This window comes from Nicotiana tabacum, chromosome 16, assembly GCF_000715075.1.
Source record: "Nicotiana tabacum cultivar K326 chromosome 16, ASM71507v2, whole genome shotgun sequence".
Classification (NCBI taxonomy): Eukaryota; Viridiplantae; Streptophyta; class Magnoliopsida; order Solanales; family Solanaceae; genus Nicotiana; species Nicotiana tabacum.
The window spans coordinates 56,019,194-56,040,159 of record NC_134095.1 but is presented as its reverse complement, the minus strand read 5'-3'; the positions used below and the strand labels follow the sequence as shown (position 1 = coordinate 56,040,159).

The following is a 20,966-nucleotide window of genomic DNA, read 5'->3' as shown; positions in this document are numbered from 1 at the left end:
AGTATTCAAGTCTTCAATGATAATTAATTTTCAACAAGTTGTTCGTCAATTCGGTAAACTCGTTCCAACTCTTAAATTTTAGTATTATAGTTTAGTTTGTTTTCTTTACTTTTTTGTATTATTTGATTAATTAAGATGGATTTTTCGTTAAAAAAAATATTTAGTAAAAATAAAGAAAAATTCAAGAATGGTGAATCTAGTGGTCAATCTATTCCTCCTCCAATTCCCCGGGATTCCCTACCCAAACCTCATACCCACCCTCCACCTGCTCCTATTCTTGATAGTGATAATACTTTATTATAATTTACTGAGAGTCAATATGTGCATAATGTTGGTAGTGGTAAACACTTAGATGATGAATATATGAATGCTCTTTATGGTAATCCAACTATTGATGAAGATAATAAGGAGAAAATAAATTTTGATGAAACGTAACCGGATGACGATATACCCACTAGTCTTGTTGCTGATGGTATCCCAACTAATCCAAATGATGCCTCGTCTGACCCCCGGTTACTACCCCTACTTTTTCTAGACAACATTCCAAACGGGCCGAAACATCTCTTGTTTGTCCATTTTTTTATTCAAATAAGAGAAAAAAATAAAGCTAAGTATAAAACTTGTGGCAAAGAGTTAGCTTTTAACTATGTTACTTGGGGGAAGGGGGGAAAGTTTGAGGAGACACATAATGATACACCCTCAAGATAAAGTTAAATATCTCCATATGAAAGCTTCGGTCGAGGGGACAAGTGTACCTAGTCAGGCTGACCCTAGTGCCGGGTCACATCAATTTCAACCGGGAATTAACACTATTACCGGTGGTATTTTATATTATGATCCAAGAAAAGATCGGGAAGAATTGGCAAAAATGGTTATTGTTATGTGTTTACCCTACAGATTTCCTCCTAACCTTCACTTTGTGCATTATATTAGAAATATTTTTAATCCTACTTATAAAGGATGGCCTTGCACAACCGTAAAGAGCGATATTTATAAATATAAACATGAATATGAATAATATTTGCGCTATTTATTTACTCATATTAATTGACGTGTTGATATTACTATTGATAATGGTAGAAGTGGTAATGACTGTGATTATCTTACTGTTACTAGTCATTGGATTGATGAGGATTGGATAATGCAAAAGCGCATTATCGCTTATAGAATAATTAATTCACGTCACACAGGACAGTTTATTTCTAGCACGATTACAGATATTTGTAAATATTTTTGCATTAGTGATAAAATAATGTCAATTTTAATGGATAATGTTACTAGTAATACTAATGATATAGCCTTTCTTACCACTACACTAAATTTTGCATTTAGTAACATTTTTCATGTTAGATGTAATTGTCGTATTTACCATTTTCTATGGAAGTTTTATTCATCATCATTTTCTTTGTTGGTTGTTCTATTGAATCTTTTCGTGGGCTACTTTTGTAGTGTCTATGATGAGTCACCAATGTCCAACCTTCATCATCATTAGGTTGATTGATTTCAGCTTTGTCGCTCTCTAGTAATTCTTCATCTTTACTTTCTTTAAAATCACATAATTCATCCGGACTGAATGAGCCAAAGGTGATAGAGACTTGGTTTGCCCTTGCTTTCTTATCTTCAAGCACGATCTTCTTTTCGCGAGCCAAGTCTATGACTTTGTCCTTGAAGACAAAGCACTTCTCTAGAGGGTGGCTTACAAGTCGGTGATATTTGCAGTAATTTGGGTCATTTGTTTTCCCAGCTTCATTTGGTCGCTTCATCTCTGGAAGCTCAATAAGATTTAACTCGAGGAGTTCTTCAAAAATGGCTGGCACAGCAGAATCCAGAAATGGGTACTCCTTCTCTTGCATTTCTTTTAGAGTCAACTTTCCACTTGGATTATTTTGAAAAGAAGTGGATTTCATACTCTACTTCTTGCTCACCTTCGTAGTGAACTTCACAGGTGACGTGTTGACATTCATAGCTTCTTTGCTTTCAGACTTGGATATGAACTTGCCCCACTTCCTGACTTCTTGCTTGTCATTCCCTTTGCGAGGTTCATAGATGGGCAGCCTTTCATTTCCAGCAGAGGCCATGCTCAATTCCATGTCATGAGCACAAGTTGCAAGTTCTTCAAATGTGTATGGCTTAATACCTTGCAAGATGTAGCGCAATCACCAATGCATGCCTTGGATGCACATCTCTATGCCTGAAGCTTCACTAAGCCTGTCTTTGCAGTTGAGGCTTGCATTCCTCTAACGATTGATAAAGTTGATAACTGGTTCCCCCTTTCGTTGACGAGTATTTGTAAGTTCTATTATACTCACAGTACGTCTTGTACTATAAAAGCGATTGAGGAACTCTTTCTCTAGTTGATCCCAGCTATCGATAGATCCAGCCTCGAGGTCTGTGTACCAGTCAAAAGCATTTCCTTTTAGCGAGCAGACAAACTGCTTGATGAGGTAATCTCCATAAATCCCAGCATTGTTGTACATCTCCACGAAGTGCGCCACATGTTGCTTTGGGTTACCTTTACTATCAAACTATTGAAATTTTGGAGGTTGATAGCCAGCAGGCATCTTCAACATATCGACTCTTGTAGTGTGCGGCTTTGTATATGTAAGGGAGGATTTGGCAACAACTTCATATTTGTTCTTAATGGCTCCTTCAAAGAACTCCTTCAGTTGATCGATTGGAATCATTCCTTCAGATAGGATAGCCTTAGTGGATGCTACTTGTCTTGGGGGAGAGTCACTCTCTAGAACTTCTGGGAGCTTGTCGGGTGCATGGGTGGATTCTTCTTCCATCAAGATTCTCACCCTATTTGTTAGCTTGTCAATTCTGGCCTCTTGATTTTGCATGCATTTGGTCAATCCAGCGATTTCTTCCATCAAGTTTGCCAACTGCTCCTCCACATATGAAATATTTGTCACCATGGCTTGCATGATTGTCGTGGACGACGGAAAGTAGCATGGATTTTCGCACAAATTGATCCTTGATTAGCTCACACTATGTGGTGTAAGTGGGGAGTATTCATCACTTGAAGCATCATCATCTTCCTTCACAGTAGAGTGCTTGGATCCGAAGAGGTCAAGCAGAGCAAGAGATTTCTTGATCTTTTCAGCAACATCGCTTCCTCCTTCAGGTGCGTTTGTGGAAGATCTTGCTCCTCTTGAGGATGAAGATCCGAAAATAGGTGTTGATGCGGACGACACTTGGGTTGCTTATTGTCCTAAAGAGCTCGCTTTGCTCCTCGTAATTGATCCGAAGCTTCCAAAGGTAACATCGAGAATGCTTTCCACCTCAGCATAGAACCTGGAGTTAGTAGTCTTGGTGGAAGTTGAACCGAAGTTGATTTTCTTTGAAGTCATTTCAATGTTCTTGAACTTTGATGATTGAAAAGTTGAGATGAGAGGTAGAGATTGTCCCACTGGTCGTGCCAAAATTTGTAGACAATAAAATTGAGTCGAGAAAATAAAATCAAGACTGAAAAATATTGCAACAGTCGTAGTATTTTATTTCGAATATTTGAGTGTACAATCTCTATGGATCCTCTGATTCTTCTTTTCAATAGTAAATAAATTCAAGGGCCTTTGAGCTTGATCTTGAATCTATGTTTGTTGCCATGAATGATGATCTTGTTCTTGAGCTTGATTGTTTGAACTTGACCTTGATTTGTTCTTCATTCTTGATCTTGAACTTGATTTGTTCTTCGTTCTTGAGCTTGAATTTGATTTCTTGAAGCTTGAAACTTGTAAAGAAATTTGCGGCGTTTGATCCACGAGCTCTCTCTTGCTTCTTGTTATAACTTCTGGTGTCTTTTCTAAGTTATGAAGACCCCTATTTATAGTTGTGGAAGGGAGAAGTTGTGATAAAAACAAACTCTTTCCGACCAATCAAATTGCAGTGTGACATGACCGCTTTTGATTGGCCAGAATATGTCATTTGCACACGTGGCGCAATTTCATTAGCATTTTAATGTGACTTGGCATGCCTTATCATTTTGACACGTGGCATGGTCCTATTGGCTCTTCCGCTTGACTTGGCGGGCCACGTCATTTGACACATGACACCAAATTGGGCCTCTAGGAAGATGGCATCTTGGGCTTGATGAAGTGGGCTCATCACTCTAGCCCAATTAAATGGGTTAGCTCCATGGATTAAGACTTATTTATTTAACCCATATGTATTGGACATATATAATTAATTCAATTATATTAGCACATAATATTTGTTTGGACCAATATATCTTGAGTTTTAAATATAGTTCAAATTATTTAACAAACTTAATTCTAATAAAATTTACATGTCTACGGGATACAAAGTAGTACCTTCACTTTTTCGAAATAAAGTTAGCATTCTTTATTGGCGGCTACCATATTTTGCATTTCTATTTGATGTAATAAAAAAGATAATCACACTCAATAATAATAATAATAATAATAATAATAATAATAATAATAATAATAATAATAATAATAATAATAATAATAGTAATAATAATAATAATAATAATAATAATAATAATAATAATAATAATAATAATGTTCAAATTGAAATATTTTAATCGAAGAACCAAGAACTGTATGAAGACCACGCGGCTCTTTCATAGAAAATTTCGTGATTCCTCTTAAAGTCTAAATCATGGAACAAAAAAATATCCAAGTGGATAACTTTATATGGCTATAAATTTGACCCTTGTTCTTGCTGTTTTTGTATCAATTTAGCTAACCAATATAGAAAGAGACAGCAGCTATGGTGTCCACTACTTCAAGTTTTCTACTTCTTGTTGTTGTTGTTTCTTCTTCCTTGATGTTCTTTGTAACAGAAGCTCAGATACCTGCTCCAGTAAAAGGTCTTTCATGGAGATTTTATGAATCTAGTTGCCCACAGCTTGAATCCATTATTAGGAAGAGGCTTGAAAAGCAGATCAAGGATGATGTTGGCCAAGCTGCTGGTTTACTTCGCCTTCATTTCCATGATTGTTTTGTTCAGGTAATTTTATCTTTTGAAAAAAAAGTTTGTATTATTTGTACTGTAGTCATGATAAAAGAAAAAAACTAGCCTACCTTTAGTTATATTTGATATAGTGAAAAATGATTGGAGGCAGAATTTAAAAATGAAAGAAAGAAATTTTTGGATTATGAGGGTATAAATATAAAAAGATGTGAATCTTATTTACTGAATAGAAAAAATTAGCACTCCATTGATTGATTATGTATTTATGTTAATTACTTAAAAGTAGATTAAGTGTATTAATTTCATTATTGGCAAATATACACTATTGTAGGGATGTGATGGTTCAGTGTTGCTAGATGGATCAGCAGGAGGGCCAAGTGAACAGACTGCAATTCCTAATTTGACCCTAAGAAAGAGATCGTTCAAGATCATTGATGATCTTAGGAAAAGGGTTCACAATGCATGTGGGAAAGTTGTGTCTTGCTCCGATATTACAGCTATTGCTGCTAGGGACTCTGTTGTCTTGGTAAGACCAAAATTACCATTTAGTCCATGCTTAATCTTGCTTTGGATTTTAGTTTAATTAATTTATTAATCAGAAACTCTTCATTTTCATAACAAAACTAATATACTTGACCAACTCACTCTTATCTACTTCTATTAATTATGTATATAACTATAAGTTAAGTTAGCCTCATTTACCGCGGCGGGAGTTAAATACGACCAACGGGTTCGGCAAAATCACTAATTTTTGTCTAAATTATTTATTTATTATAAAAAATTTATCAAATATGTACGATTAATTAATTTTGAATTGAACCCATTAACTTAAATTTTTTGAAAATTTGCATGGTTACTTATGAGGTAATGTTCCTTTCAGACTGGTGGGCCCAACTACAATGTGCCCTTAGGAAGAAAAGACGGACGGACCTTTGCAACAGAACAAGCAACCTTAGACAACCTTGTTGCACCATTTGCCAACACCACAGTCGTCCTCAGTCGCCTAGCAACCAAGGGTTTAGACGCCACCGACGCCGTCGCTTTGTCCGGGGCCCACACCATCGGAATCAGCCACTGCACTTCCTTCACCGACCGTCTCTTCCCTAACCAAGACCCAACCATGGACAAAACATTCGCCAACAACCTTAAACGCAGCTGCCCCACAGCTGATTCTAACAACACTGTCAACATGGACATTCGAAGCCCTAATGTTTTCGACAACAAGTACTACGTTGATCTCATGAATAGGCAAGGGCTTTTTACATCTGATCAAGATTTGTTCACTGATAGAAGGACTAGGGGAATTGTGGAGAGCTTTGCTAAGAACCAGTCGCTGTTTTTTGACAAGTTTGTGATTGGTATGATCAAGATGGGACAATTGAACGTGTTGACTGGTGGAGATGGTGAGATTAGGACAAAGTGTGATAGGAGGAACAAGAATAAGAAGCTTGACATTGCTACTGTTGTTGAAGAGTTGGAGGAAACTTTCTCTGCTTTGTTTTAAGTTAGTCTTTTGTTTTTGTTTCAAAAATGCTTTTTATTGCTTTTTTGTGATAATGACGAGTGTCTTAGCTAGCATAAATGCATAATAATAACCTTTTGTTTTGTGATGTAATGTTAGGAGATGTGTTTGTGATCTCCTTTATCTTTCTTTCTTTCTTTCTTTCTTTTTTTACTTTTAAAAAAGTCTGCATTGCTAGCTCCATAAATGGCTGGGAATCTGGTTCTGGTGATGATGATGATGGTATTAATTAATTTGCAAATTGCAGCTTTTAGAGCTGAGACTATGGATTGATTAATATATTATCCATTTATTTGAGCCAATGAAGGATTTTAAGATAAACATTTTCTCAAAAAACTATACCGTGTATATATAAGATAAACAATATTATATATATATATATATATATATATATATATATATATATATATATGAAAATAAAATTCCAAAAATGTTTACTTTATTACTCCCTCCGTTCTAATTTATATGAACATGTTTGACTGGGCACAGAGTTTAAGAACAAATGAAGACTTTTTGAATTTGTAGTTCTAAACAAGTCAAAAGGGGCCCAAAGTATTTGTGTGATTATAAAAGTTTCTCATTAAAGGTACAATTGGAAGTTTAAGCTAAATTTTTTCTAAATTTAAAAATGAGTTATTCTTTTTGTAACAGACCAAAAAGAAAATAGGTATACGGAACGAGTACCATGTTTTGGAAACACCTCCCTCTTTCCCTTTATTTACTTTTCGCAAAGACTTTAATGGTGTTGTTTCCTTTCTATCGATATCATTATTTGTACTAATCAACTTCAACATCCTAGTGATATGAAAACTATTTCATTTGGCAAAAAAAAAAAAACTTCTAATGTTACTTGCACATTTCAACATCATATATTTGTTGTAAAATGTTGAACAGACCATGTTGTAGGGCTGTTCATTCGGATCGGATGTCCGAAATCCGAACCGATCTATTCAATTTCGAATTTCGAATTTGTACATGGTAAAAATCGGAGAGTCCAATTTTATGATTATTATGGCACTTCGTAAGGCCGCCCCCAGAAAGCTCGAGGCTCGGCTCGGGGTTCGACCCCGAAGATCCTCAACGATTGACCTCGAGGTAGTGAAAATCAAAGGCTATGATAGATGAATTGGAAGCTCCCAAGGTACGTGAAAGCTGACCAAGTCTAGTAGACTAGTTCAAGCCCGTACCGTGGCATTAAATGGTTGTGCTAGCCTCAAATCTTTGTAATAAATGCATATGTACTATGTTGTGATTCCCTCCTCCTATATAAAGGGGACCCCTATTGTTGTTTGCACAAATAATACATAAGACGATACTCAATACAACATTCAATACAAGAACATTCTCTACTCTCTAACACATTCTCTCTTGATTCTATTATTTACATTTATTGTTTACATTCATTGTGTTTCATTAATTGTTCTTCATTTATTGCTCATTATTGATCATAAAGAGCTCAGATCAAAGCTCTTGGAATTGTTAGCCTTCATCGGCCGGTCACAGCCTAGCGTCTAGTTCGACCCCGAGGCCCGTATAACCTTGGCTCGAGGCCCCGATTCTCAGCCTCCCGGTTTGCTTAAACACACTGCCTTTAAGCTCTTATCTTGCTTTCTAGTCTCACGCTTAGCATCTACTGCCTAACAACTAGTATAAAAATAAATCACGTATTTTTAGAACCACAATATTAAATCTAATTGTCATTACTATTTTCAAGATAAATAGTTTGGCGCCCACCGTGTGGCTAAAAATAATAGTGGTTGTTTTCTTACTAGTTTACTACATAACGCAAGTTATCTTTCACACTTTTTCTTGTCCAAGAATCTTGGATTTCAGTTCAATATGTCTAACTTAGTAAACGCACGTGAAAACAACGGTCTCGAGGACCATGGAGAGAATGGTGTAGCTGTTCCAGGTATTGGTGTACTACCACGAAACCCTGAGGACACACCAGAGCCAATCCACGCGGATGTGATCTCACGCCATGCCCAACATGTCAATATAAGCTCCTACACTAACGGGAGCGTACGCCAAGGAGACCAACAAGAAGCTCAGAAAACCCCAGCTCAGGAGGAACAAGAGGTTAGCCTTCACGTTATTTTTGAGATGGTGTAGGCACAACAACTAGCAATTACTCAACTGCAAAGCCACCAAAAACCCCCAAGTACAACGGCCCCCCAAACCGAACAGATACCTAAAAGGTCGAGCAACAACAGGTCAGCAGCTGACCCCGCTATCATGAAGATGCTCGAAGACCTCACAAAGAGGATTGAGTCGGGCGAAAAGATGATAGAAGCCAACGACAAAAAGGTAGATACCTACAACTCGAGGGTCGACCAGATCCCGGGCGCACCCCCGATCCTAAAGGGTGTTCATTCAAAGAAATTCGTATAAAAGCCATTCCCATCAAATGCCAATCCAAAGCCCATCCCGAAGAAATTCAGAATGCCCGACCTTCCGAAGTACAAAGGAACCTCAGATCCTAACGAGCACGTCATAGCTTACACTTGTGCCGTAAAAGGAAATGACCTGAAGGACAACGAGATCGAATCCGTCCTGTTGAAGAAATTCGGGGAAACACTTTCAAAAGGAGCCATGATGTGGTATCATAACCTAGCTCCGAATTCAATAGATTCATTCGCCATGTTGGCATATTCTTTCATAAAGGCACATGCCGGTGCCATCAAGGTGGCTACAAGGAAATCCGACGTTTTCAAAATCAAACAAAGGGAAAACGAGATGTTTCAGGAGTTCGTATCTCGCTTTCAAATGAAACGAATGGAGTTACCACCAGTCTTCAATGACTGGGCAGTACGAACCTTCACCCAAAGCTTGAACGAACAAAGCTCGGTGGCTTCAAAGCAGCTGAAGCAGAATTTGGTTGAATACCCCGCCGTGACTTGGTCGGATGTCCATAACCGATATCAGTCGAAGATTAGGGTCGAGGACAACCAACAGGGAGCCATTCGGGCTCGGTATATCCAAGCAGGCTCCTGGAAAAGGAGCCAAAGCCAAACAAGGAAAGGTACCAACCGTACACTGAAGATCAAAGGAACGCCCCAAGGCGTAATATACCCTGGAGCGACCGAAGAGCAGACCGATGTCAGAATCCTCAGGGACTCGTAAACAGAGCCGAATTCGACAGGTACACAGGGCCGACCGAGGCACCCCGCTTATTGGAATACAACTTCAATATTGACATTTCAGACATCGTATCTGCCATCGGTAAAATCAGAGACACCAGATGGCCAAGGCCCGTACAGTTAGATCCGTCGCAGAGGAACCCTAACCTGATGTGCAAATTCTATGGTACACATGGTCATAGAACCGAAGATTGCAGACAGCTCCGAGAAAAAGTAGCCCGACTACTTAGCAAAGGGCACCTCCGAGAGTTCCTCAGCGACCGAGCCAAAAATTAATTTCGGGAAAGAGAGGCGAACAGAAAAAATGAAACAGAAGAGCCACAACATGTCATCCACCTGATTGTTTGAGGAGTCTACATCCTACAGGAGCCCACCATCAAAAGAACAAAGATATCAATCACCAGGGAAAAGATGTGTTTGTGATCTCCTTTATCTTTCATTTTTTATTTGTTTTTTACTTTTAAAAAGTCTGCATTGCTAGCTCCATATATGGCTGGGAATCTGGTTCTGGTGATGATGATGGTGTTAATTAATTTGCAAATTGCAGTTTTTAGAGCTGAGACTATGGATTGATTAATATAATATCCATTTATTTGAGCCAATGAAGGATTTTAAGATAAACATTTGTATTATATATATATATATATATATATGGAAATCATATTCCACCTAGTTTGACTGGGAAATACCATGTTTTGGAAACACCTCCCTCTTTTGCTTTATTTACTTTTTGCAAAGACTTTAATGGTGCTGTTTCCTTTCTATCCATCACTATTTGTACTAATCAACTTCACATCCTGGTGATATGAAAACTCTTTCATTTGAAAAAAAAAATAAAAATAAATCTAATGATACTGGCGCATTTCAACATCATATATTTATCGTAAAATGTTGAATGGACCATGTTGTACTGAATTCGATTTTTTACATCCCGTGGAATTGATATCTTTGAAAGGACACAACAAAGTGAACAAATCACATTTTGATGGGGTTGTTGGGGTTTAAGATTTCTTGTCTCAGTCTATAATTATATTTCTTTTCTATCTTCTTGTCTCTATATTTTGGTAATTTCCAAAGAAAGAACGTAAAGTGGTCTAAACTACCCCTATCGTTTACTAAATGGTTTACCGATGTCCTCCGTTCACCTATTTGTCAAAAAAGCACACGACGTTAATTCTATTAATAAAATTACCCCTGCGACTAACGGCAAAATCTGTGGGCCTTCTATTTAATGAGGTGACATATTTTTATTAGGCCACGTGGCATTTTGTAAACCATTTAAAATATTTGGATATAATATATACCCGCCCCACTATTTGACTCGCCCAAATTAATTAATTCTCCATCTTTTTCATTTTGACCTTCGTAGCTCCAAAACCTTCCAACTTCTCTATCGACAAACAACGAGAAATCAGCCATGGGAAAGGTTTACTGATCACTAGCTCATGCGGAAAAGGGAGAGGGAAAACCCTGAAGTAGCAAACTAGGACAAGAAGAAGAAACCCCGTGGGTGTGCTCACAAGCGGATGAAGTTCAACTCCCGCATCATCACTGTAGTTGTTCCAGATTTCATTATGTTTTTGAAATTTTAGTTTCAGTTTTGATAGGAAAGACTAGTTTAAAGCTGGTATTTGTAGATGGACCAGTGAGATGTTATGCAAGAAATCAATTGAATTTTAGCGATGATATCTTTTATTGTTCCTTACCAAAATTGCTTCATATGCTTAATATTCACTTAAAATTTGTGGGTGAATGCAATCCCTTTCTTGATTGAAATATTGGTTGTGTGGTAGCCTTCTGTAATTGTCCCAAATTAAAATTAAAGAGAAAAGGCAAATAATAGTGCCACATTTACTAGTACAAAAGACAAATTTCTGCTACATTTATTTGAATAAATTGAAGAATAGAAGACAAAAAAAGTACCTATGTGCTAAAGAAATGGATGAGAGGATTGCGGTTGAAGGAGGAGTATAAATTAATTGGGGGAAGAAATTAATTTGGGTGGGTCAAATATATTATATTTAGATATGCTAATTGAAGCAAAAAAAGCCACGTGGCCGAATAAAACAGTATCAACGCATCAAAAGTGGGGCTCACCTGCTTTGCCGTTAAACGTAGGGATAATTTTATTAGTAAAAATAATGTGGTATGCATTTTTAGACTGATAGGTGGATGTAGTGTGTGTTTTTGGACTGATAGATGGACTGAAGGTAAATGTAAACCATTTACTAAACAATAGAGATAGTTTTGACCCTTCTCCGAAGAAGAATAAATGAGGGGGAATATCCGTCTGAAGTGCTACTAGTGACACATCAATTTTCAATAATTTATTAATCTGATTTTGGAAGATAAAGTTTCTATTATAAAATCTGGAGCATAAGGAAAACGCCAATAACTCAATATTCACAATAATATTTCTCTCAGAATTTTATGAAAGTTTTATGGGAAATATATAAAGACACAGTTGATACAAACAAACATTTAATTATTAAAAAAAACGGCACAATAGGGTAAAAATATCCACCTTTCCCGCCTCGCCCCCTCACCCCTCAAAAAGAAAAAAAAAATTGAGTAAAGAAAAAGAATTATCATTTGTTTACTTTTTATTGATAATAGTGGTATCTGAACCAGTTTATATATCTCAATTATTTCATCATATACCTTTTACCTCTCATTAGTACAAGAATCAGATGTTCTGCCTGCTAATCACCTACTAATATATTTTTGTCGCTGCTCATTTTTAAACCATGTAATTTTCGAGGTAAGTATTCACTTTATTGACCGTTAAACCTAGATGTTAGGCATTTTTTGTCAACAAAATATAATAGTTTTGACTTAAACTTTGTATATGTGTCGTAAAATTTATTAAATAAGTATGAATATTATATTCGTACCACTAAAACTAATGTGATAAAGTTTCATATTCTAGCTCATGAAATAAAAATCCTGAATGCGTTTAGCCAATTCATCTTCGTTTACCTTTGTCCATAGAGTTAATTACTGGATGCAACAGACACATGAATAAGTAAAACCACAGCTGTATAATTTTCAACGATTCTCGTTGAAATAAAATGTAATTTAGCCATCGGTAAATCTATTCCCCACTTTAAGAATATAGTTAGTGATCGTGTCCTCATTTTTTATGCTCCATTTTCCTCCATACTTTGTTGTCGGCTTATTTGCCCCTAGTTTCTAACCTAATACACTGAACATTTGCTCTCTCTATCTACATCATATCTAATTTGTCGTGATTTGATTAAAAAAGGCATTAAAAATTATAAAGGTGACTCAAACGAAGGAAGAAAGATGGTGAAAAGGACATGACATTCTAATATCAACTTATTGGACGAAACCAACATCGATAAAATAGACGCTTTGGGAGAACTAAAAGTGTAAATGTTGAAAACATAGAGGACTATTAGTGCTCCAAGTGAAAGAATAAGGATGACTTTGAGTCCATGTCCAAAAACAAGGGACTATTTTAGACTTTTTCAGTTTTTCCTCCCCACGACATTATGTTAGTCAAATAGTTTTGTTCAAGAGCGAATTGCTTATTTAGCCATTATCTTCGTTATATCTATGAAGTAGGTCTTGTATTGGTCAAAATATGACTGTCTCGGCCGAGCTGACCAACGTCACGCCCAAGGGACAGGGCAGTAAAAGGTGACATGGCACACTCTACATCTCATTCTCGACACCCGTCGAGTCAGAAGGAATAATGTCTAAAAGACGACCAAGGCACACTTGGTGCGAGAGAGCGTCGGACCAAGTAAATGGCAAGGGTGCCTTGACTATATATAGTAGGGAAAAACCCTCGATAGGGGAGGCTCTCCTTCCCATTCTCTCCCCAAAACTCTCTTCTTGTAATCTTCATAGGAAAGAAGTAATCTACAGAAAAATATGTAAAACTATCTCTCTCATCGATTGATGGGAGCCACGATGAAGAATTTCAATAAGATCGATTATATATACTTCATCTTATATACTATCTATTATGTTAGCTCATTGATCTAGAATTTATTATGTTTGACTAGGATTTACCCCTTCATTTTTTTTTGATTGATTTATTCAAAAAGGTTTCAATATCTTTTGAGTCAAACAATTTGGCGCCGTCTGTGGGAATTTCTTAGTGAAATTTCCTAGTCTCTCCCAGATCAAAGACAAGAAACACGATTACCCACCAAAAAGAGCGCTAAGGCAAAACCCAACCCACGCGGGACAAAGGCGCATCACAGAAGGGGAAGAAGAACCGAGTAGAGTCACCAAATTTAGAAATCTTCGCCCCATCAACCATCGAAATACCAAACAAAATGAGCAACGTTACAAACATGCTCTCCTTCACCGGACCATCGAATGAGGGTCTGAAAAGTATCATTTTTACTCACCTTCTGCTCTTTGCTCAAGTAGGAACACAAATATCGCGCGGGCGAGCAAGCAGAGAAACATCTCAATTAAAGAATGAGAAACTACTACAAAACAACCGAAATACCGCCCGCCAGTGACACCTCCAAGCCGGAAGGTAGGAGTCAGACAAGGAAACTACAATGTGTGCATAGAACGAACCTAAGCGAAATAGCAACATTTCGTACTCTCCGACATTGCACTCTATGATGCAAACAATGGCAAATGAACTGGGACTCCCCAAGAGGATGTCTGCTTCTCCAAAAACTGGGACTGACGACAGGTTACTATTTCAATAAGTTCGAAATAACACCCTTTAATTCTAAGGGCCTTCGCCAAGAAGAAGAGTTCGACCTCGATCGAACGACGATGGGTTACTATTTCAATAAGTTCTAAATAACACTCATTAAGGCTAAGGACTTTCGCCAAAAAGAAGAGTTCGACCTCGATCGAACAACGACGGGTTACTATTTCGATAAGTTCGAAATAACACCCTTTAAGGCTAAGGGCCTTCGCCAAGAAGAAGAGTTCGACCTCAATCGAACGACGACGAGTTACTATTTCGATAAGTTCGAAATAACACCCTTTAAGGCTAAGGTCCTTCTTCAAGAAGAAGAGTTTGACCGCGATCGAACGGTGACGGGTTACTATTTCGATAAGTCCGAAATAACACCCTTTAAGGCTAAGGGCCTTCGCCAAAAAGAAGAGTTCCACCTCGATCAAACGACGACGGGCTACTATTTCGATAAGTTCGAAATAACACCCTTTAAGGCCAAGAGCATTCACCAAAAAGAAGAGTTCGACCTCGATCGAACGACGACGGGTTACTATTTCGATAAGTTCGAAATAACAACCTTTAAGGCAAAGGGCCTTCGCCAAAAAGAAGAGTTCGACCCCGATCGAATGATGACGGATTACTATTTTGATAAGTTCGAAATAACACCCTTTAAGGCAAAGGGCCTTCGCTAAAAAGAAGAGTTCGACCCCCATCGAACGATGACGGGTTACTATTTCGATAAGTCTAAAATAACACCCTTTAAGGCCAAAGGGCCTTCGCCAAAAAGAAGAGTTCGACCTCGATCGAATGACGACGGGTTACTATTTTGATAAGTTTGAAATAACACCCTTTAAGGCCAAGGGCCTTCGCCAAAAAAGAAGAGTTCGACCTCGATCAAACGACGATGGGCTACTATTTTTATAAGTTCGAAATAACACCCTTTAAGGCCAAGGGCCTTCGCCAAAAAAAAAGAGTTCGACCCCGATCGAACAACGATGGGTTACTATTTCGATAAGTTCGAAATAACACCCTTTAAGTCCAAGGGCGTTTGCCAAAAATAAATTCGACCTTTATCAAATAACGACGGGTCGGTTTTTCGACAAAAGTTCGAAATCACACCCTTAAGGCCACAAGCCATCGCCAAAGGGAAAAGTTCGAAATATATCTAAGGCCAAGGGCCGTCAATAATCAAAAAGGGAATGAAAGACCAGTACTCGCCATACGGGAATCCATCCCACTCCAAAGTGATAAAGAAGCGAAAACAAAGATAAAGCACGAGGCAGATAACAATGAAAAAATTCTTCTTTATACAAGGTCATCGCGCTAACAGTTGCAGATTACATACGGCCCAAGCCAACAATAAAAAAAAATGAACAACGGCAATCGACGATGAATAAAAAAAAATAGAAAACAGACTAAGACAACATTCTTTCACTCATTGTCATCACCACCACCATCATCTCCAGGAAGCTCTCCCTCATGATCTGCGCCCTCTTCGCCTCCGGAGTCACAAAGTCATAACCACAGTTGACACGGGCCTCCCACGCCTTTGCTCGTGCTTCTTCATATGCGGCCTCAGTAATATTGCCCGTCTCCCACATATTCTCGTATATATCCCGTTGAGCTTCAGCATGAACCCAAAGCTTGTGTAGGCGGCGGAGAGCAACGGCGGAGGAAGACTCAATCTGAGCCAACAGTCGTCTTTTTCAGCCTCAAGAGCGGCGACCCGATCTCCTAAGGTCGAAGCTTCCCTATCGATCTCATCAGTGCGTTCCTCAAGCCTCGCCTCCATCAGCATTGTCGTCGCTCTCTCCGACTCTTGCTCAAATTGGAGGACGCAGATAGTATTCTCTAGTGCTGCTACCCTCGCTGAAACCGTAGACTAGGCACTCTCGATACTCTCCAGCCCAGCGACCTTTCTCTCCAACTCGACCATCTTTCCCATCCACTCTGCACTCATCGCCTCAACCTTGATAAGGTTCTGGTCCATTTCGGTCTGCATTGACCTCAGCCTCCCCTGCAGATAGTCACATTTTGCAGCCACTCCCTTTCCCACCTCGAGCTCTCATCCTTCACGCGAAGCTACTCTTCGAGCACACTGTTCCTATGAATAGCCTCCATCAACTGCTGACCTCTCTTCTCCAATTCCTCGCCGAGGGATCGAGCACCAGGATTCTCCCTCAGTCGCCCGTGCATCTCACGACACTTGTCGCAATAGAGCCGATAATTTTCCAACATCTTCAAGAAAAGCTTGGCCCGAATATCGGCCTTGCGCATACTCTCCACTTCCACCATGTACGTCTGGAAATGAGAAGGTGGGTTAAAGCCATACCAACAAGAAAAATGGGAGAAGTATAAAAGAAAAAGGGCAACATACCCTCAAACCCATAGCAGCCACCTCATTCATCAAATCAACATCAGGAACGTTCTGGAGAGCCTCATTCTCGGCAGCAGAACACAGAAGGTCGAACTGTGGCACGAGATCCTCTGTGTCCCCAGGAGATTAACGTCCGAAGGAATTTCAAGAATACGGGCCGACCCTCCTACACGAACCACCGAGTGGGTAATACCCTCCTCAAATATCCTAACATCATCAGGATCGAGGTCTAATTCAGATTCATAATCATTGACCACAACACCCTTTCCTCTTTCAACAGCTGAGGACGAAGCACGACCAGGTACAAAGGATGAGGGTACGTCCGAAACTACAACGGTGGCCTCAGACATCTAGCCCCCCATCACGTCAGGCTGTTGATCAACAAAAACAGCAAGAATTTCCATCGATAGGGCAGATGTGATGGTTGTCTCCATCTCTACGCGTGGAGCGGTATCAACCACTAGCCTATATTTTATCAAGGGAGAGTCGTCTAGGTGAATTACAGTCGGAGGGGCTGCCTCAAATTCCACTCGCCGCTTTTTAGAGGCCCTTCTTCTTTCTCAGCGCGGGGAGACTCACCCGTCTGATGAGCAACACAAGTCGGAACTTCAGTCTGAGAAGTGGGCTCTGCAGGAATAACCGCAGCCGCCAACTTGACCGAAGCAGCCCTCAACGAAGGCCGAATGGCAGGTGCTGCAACAGGGCGAGCAGACAATGCCGGCTGGTGAAAAGCCAATGGATGAGCCCTCGTTCTTCGCACTCTCCCTGGCATTGACAAATAGCATATAAGAAACTGAGTGAAAAGAGAGGAAAAGTAACAAACAGAAACGACATCTCACCCGTAAGGGGCCTGCACTCAAACTTTTCATAAAAGGTCGACCAGGTGCGAACCCCCGCAATATGGGGAAGGATGGCGCTCACCTACTTGTGGATGCCTTCGACGGATGGAGGAGGCAATTTCTCGGCTATAGAGACATAACAGGGTTTAGTACTGTAACGGAAAATAGTCGAATATATCTCCGACTAAAAGCATAAGACTTACGTGCAAAGTTCCATTTCTCAGGGAATCCCGTCGGATCCGCCACAATGTGCTTAGTCCGCACATAGAAATAATTCTCATAGAAACGATGGTTAGCCCTGTCGTCCATTTTCACCACCAGACTCTCGACCCCTGATGACGTATGTGAAGCATCGTATCGCAAATAAGATGAGGGGTGAAGATATTGAGCATATGATCCAAGGTGATCTCACGACCGGCGAGTTCCGCAAACTTGAGCAACATAAGGAACAACTTGTACAGGTACGACGAAAGTTGGGCGGGGCATACCTCATAAATATGACATAAGTCTACCACCAAGAGAGGGAGAGGAAGTGTGTATCCAATAAGAAAGGGTAGGCATAAAATACACAGTACCTAGGACGGTCAAAATAAACTATGTTGTTTCCTACCGCATGTCGACGTAACCGGGGATCCCCCACCTAGCTTTCAACTTTGCAATGTCTTCTTCTCTCATGACAGACGGGATAGGCTCCGGTTCTACCCCGACGCTACTGCTGAAGTCGGTCAATTCTCTCCCAGAGGCAAAATCTCAACTACCAATGGGACCTCCTCGACTTCCATCGCTTCTGCCCCTCTAGTGGCCTGAGCAATATTTTTCGGTGCCGGAATGGTGATAGGGAGATCGGTGCTAGAGGAATACCAGCCATTTGTCCAGATGATGCGGAAAAAAGACAAGGGAAAGAAATGATGAAAAATTTCAATTAACTGAGGGCAAACGAAAACTCGGAGTATCAGGAAGAAAGTATATCCGCAGAATTCTTTCAAGTAAAAGGCAAATAAGTGTGTCAATCAAATGATGATTTCCTTCTATTTATAAGAGACATAAATCCCCCAAGCACGAAACCCAAGAGTCGTTAATCGAATCTGATAAGGCACATAATTCCCCCAAGCAATGTAACTAAGGAATGAAAAGTTAGATTTCGCTCGAATTCATAGCAATCATGATCCATTTGCCAGGCCCGACAAGAGATGACCCCGACAGACGGAGGGACTAACTGTATTGGTCAAAATCTGACAGTCTCGGCCGAGCTGACTAACGTCCCGCCCAAGTGACAGGGCAGTAAAAGGTGACATGGCCCACTCTACATCTCATTCTCGACACCCGTCGAGTCAGAAGGAACAATGTCTAAAGGACGATCAAGCACACTTGGTGCGAGAGCAGGGGTGTGCATTCGAATCGATTATTTGTTATCGGTTTATCGATTTATCGGTTTCAAAATTTTTCTTATCGAGTTATCGATTTTGATTTCGATTTTGTCCTTTTCGGTTATCGGTTTATCGATAAACCGATAAGATATACTAAAAAGACAAATATACTCTTATTCTATAATACCCTTTTCCTTTACCCTAAGTCTCTAACCCTATTATTTCCTCTACCCATTCTTCAACGCTGCTTTTATCTTTCTCCCTCTCTCCCCCAAACTGCAAACCCAGCATAGAAAGTGAACTCCAGCGAACTTCCGTGTACTATAGCGTACTCCGGCGACTTCAATAGTACGTTTCTCCCTCTCTCTCCGTCCCTTTGTTATAATTTCAAGCATCAGCAGATTTCACCAAAAATTGCAGGGGCAGAGACTTGAATAAAATCAAAATCATTAAACCATTCCATAGTCTATACACTTCCTCTCCAAGCAATTACTATATACCTCCTTCCTAATGCGACTTTCCCTTCATCAGTAGTAACAACAACAAAACCAGCCCAATTTGACTCCTTGCTCCAAGCTTCCCTTGACAAAGATTTTATGATAAATGCTTCTGGAACTTGGACAGATGATGTCGCGTAAATATATTTGGTCACCTCATATTTGAATGGATTGGACATTTCAATCCTAGCTCGAGATAAGAGGTTCTTTTTCGAGTATCTGCAACTTCCAGTATACTTTGATAGCATGTTGGTATTAAAGGTGTCTCGAGTTGGAGTGTTGGTGACATACATTTGATCCCTTATTTTAGTTTTGTTGCATGTGTTTGTTGACACAATTTTTATGTTATAAACGGTATTCGTCTTATTTTAGCTTCTTTTTGTCCATATTAGTTAGGTGTGTTTATAACGATATACTTTTTGTGGAATCCCACAAATTTTCTTATTGGTGTAATCGATAAGCCCCAAAAATCGATAAATCGAAATCGAAAAAATCGAAACCTTGTTGAAACGATAACGATAAGCATATGTACAAATCGATAATCGATAAGTAATTATCGATAAGAGTCAAAATTGAATCGATAAATCGAATGCACACCCCTATGCGAGAGAGTGTCGAACCAAGTAAATGGCAAGGGTGCCTTGACTATATATAGTAGGGAAAAACCCTCGATAGGGGAGGCTCTCCTTCCCATTCTCTCCTCAAAGCTCTCTTCTTGTAATCTTCATAGGAAAGAAGTAGTCTACAGAAAAACATGTAAAACTATCTCTCCCATCGATTGATGGGAGCCACGATGAAGAATTTCAATAAGATCGATTATATATACTTCATCTTATATACTATCTATTTTGTTAGCCCATCTGAAATTTATTATGTTTGACTAAGATTTACCCATTCATTTTCTTTGATTGATTTATTCAAAAAGATTCCAATATCTTTTGAGTCAAACAGGTCTCAAGTTGTCATTGATTATTTCATCATCATTTGTATCAGTATATTTATATAACGACTTTATGAGAAATTTGTAGAGAGCAAATTCAAACATCAAGATTATTAGTCTAAAATGTTATCTGGTTTGAATTAATACTTAATTTGTTTACATACAATTCTTAGCTAAGAGGTATGCCAAGTGTAAATAAAAATTAAAACTTGAAATCAAAGACTTTTGGAGTACGAAAAATAAACTAAAAGTGATCAAAGACAATTAGGATATGGTTGGTGCGGTGTAGTTAGTAAAAGTCTGAGGAGTTGTTCCTTGCAGAGATCACTGAAGCATCTCTCAATATTTGCTGGCTTCTTGCTCTTCAAAATGTTGGAGCTTCTAGTTTTCTTATTTCTTTAATTGAAGTGAAAAAGGGATGTCTCCAGAATGTAAATTTTAATTTTTCGTTTGCACTTAAAACGGAAAGATTACCTCGTTGCTTGTTCTGCTTAAGAGGTTTAATAAAGTTCCCGTAACAGTTTAAAAAGCTATTCGAATTTTTTTCTAACAGAAAATGTTATAAGTAGGGTGTGCCGGTGTCAAATGTGGATGGGTTGTATTCGACGGGTTAAAATAAGTTAGAATCAATAAATGAGTTGTATTATAATGCGCCCATTGGTCAA

The 20,966-nt window shown here is 39.0% G+C and overlaps 1 protein-coding gene across 1 annotated transcript; it reads left to right on the top strand.

The window, feature by feature from the left end:
* Positions 1-4,525: 4,525 nt before the first annotated feature.
* On the top strand, positions 4,526-6,671 carry LOC107808896 (peroxidase 12). Its single transcript, XM_016633458.2, has 3 exons — positions 4,526-4,977; positions 5,273-5,467; positions 5,822-6,671. The coding sequence occupies exons 1-3, from the start codon at positions 4,738-4,740 to the stop codon at positions 6,443-6,445; spliced, it is 1,059 nt and encodes a 352-aa protein (XP_016488944.1). The 5' UTR covers positions 4,526-4,737; the 3' UTR covers positions 6,446-6,671.
* Positions 6,672-20,966: the final 14,295 nt, after the last annotated feature.

Excerpts from the sequence above, each read along its gene's own strand:
- LOC107808896 (XM_016633458.2), top strand. The coding sequence starts at position 4,738 with ATGGTGTCCACTACTTCAAGTTTTCTACTTCTTGTTGTTGTTGTTTCT. Across the intron at positions 4,978-5,272 it reads TCCATGATTGTTTTGTTCAG|GGATGTGATGGTTCAGTGTT; the intron begins GTAATTTTATCT and ends ACACTATTGTAG. Across the intron at positions 5,468-5,821 it reads CTAGGGACTCTGTTGTCTTG|ACTGGTGGGCCCAACTACAA; the intron begins GTAAGACCAAAA and ends TGTTCCTTTCAG.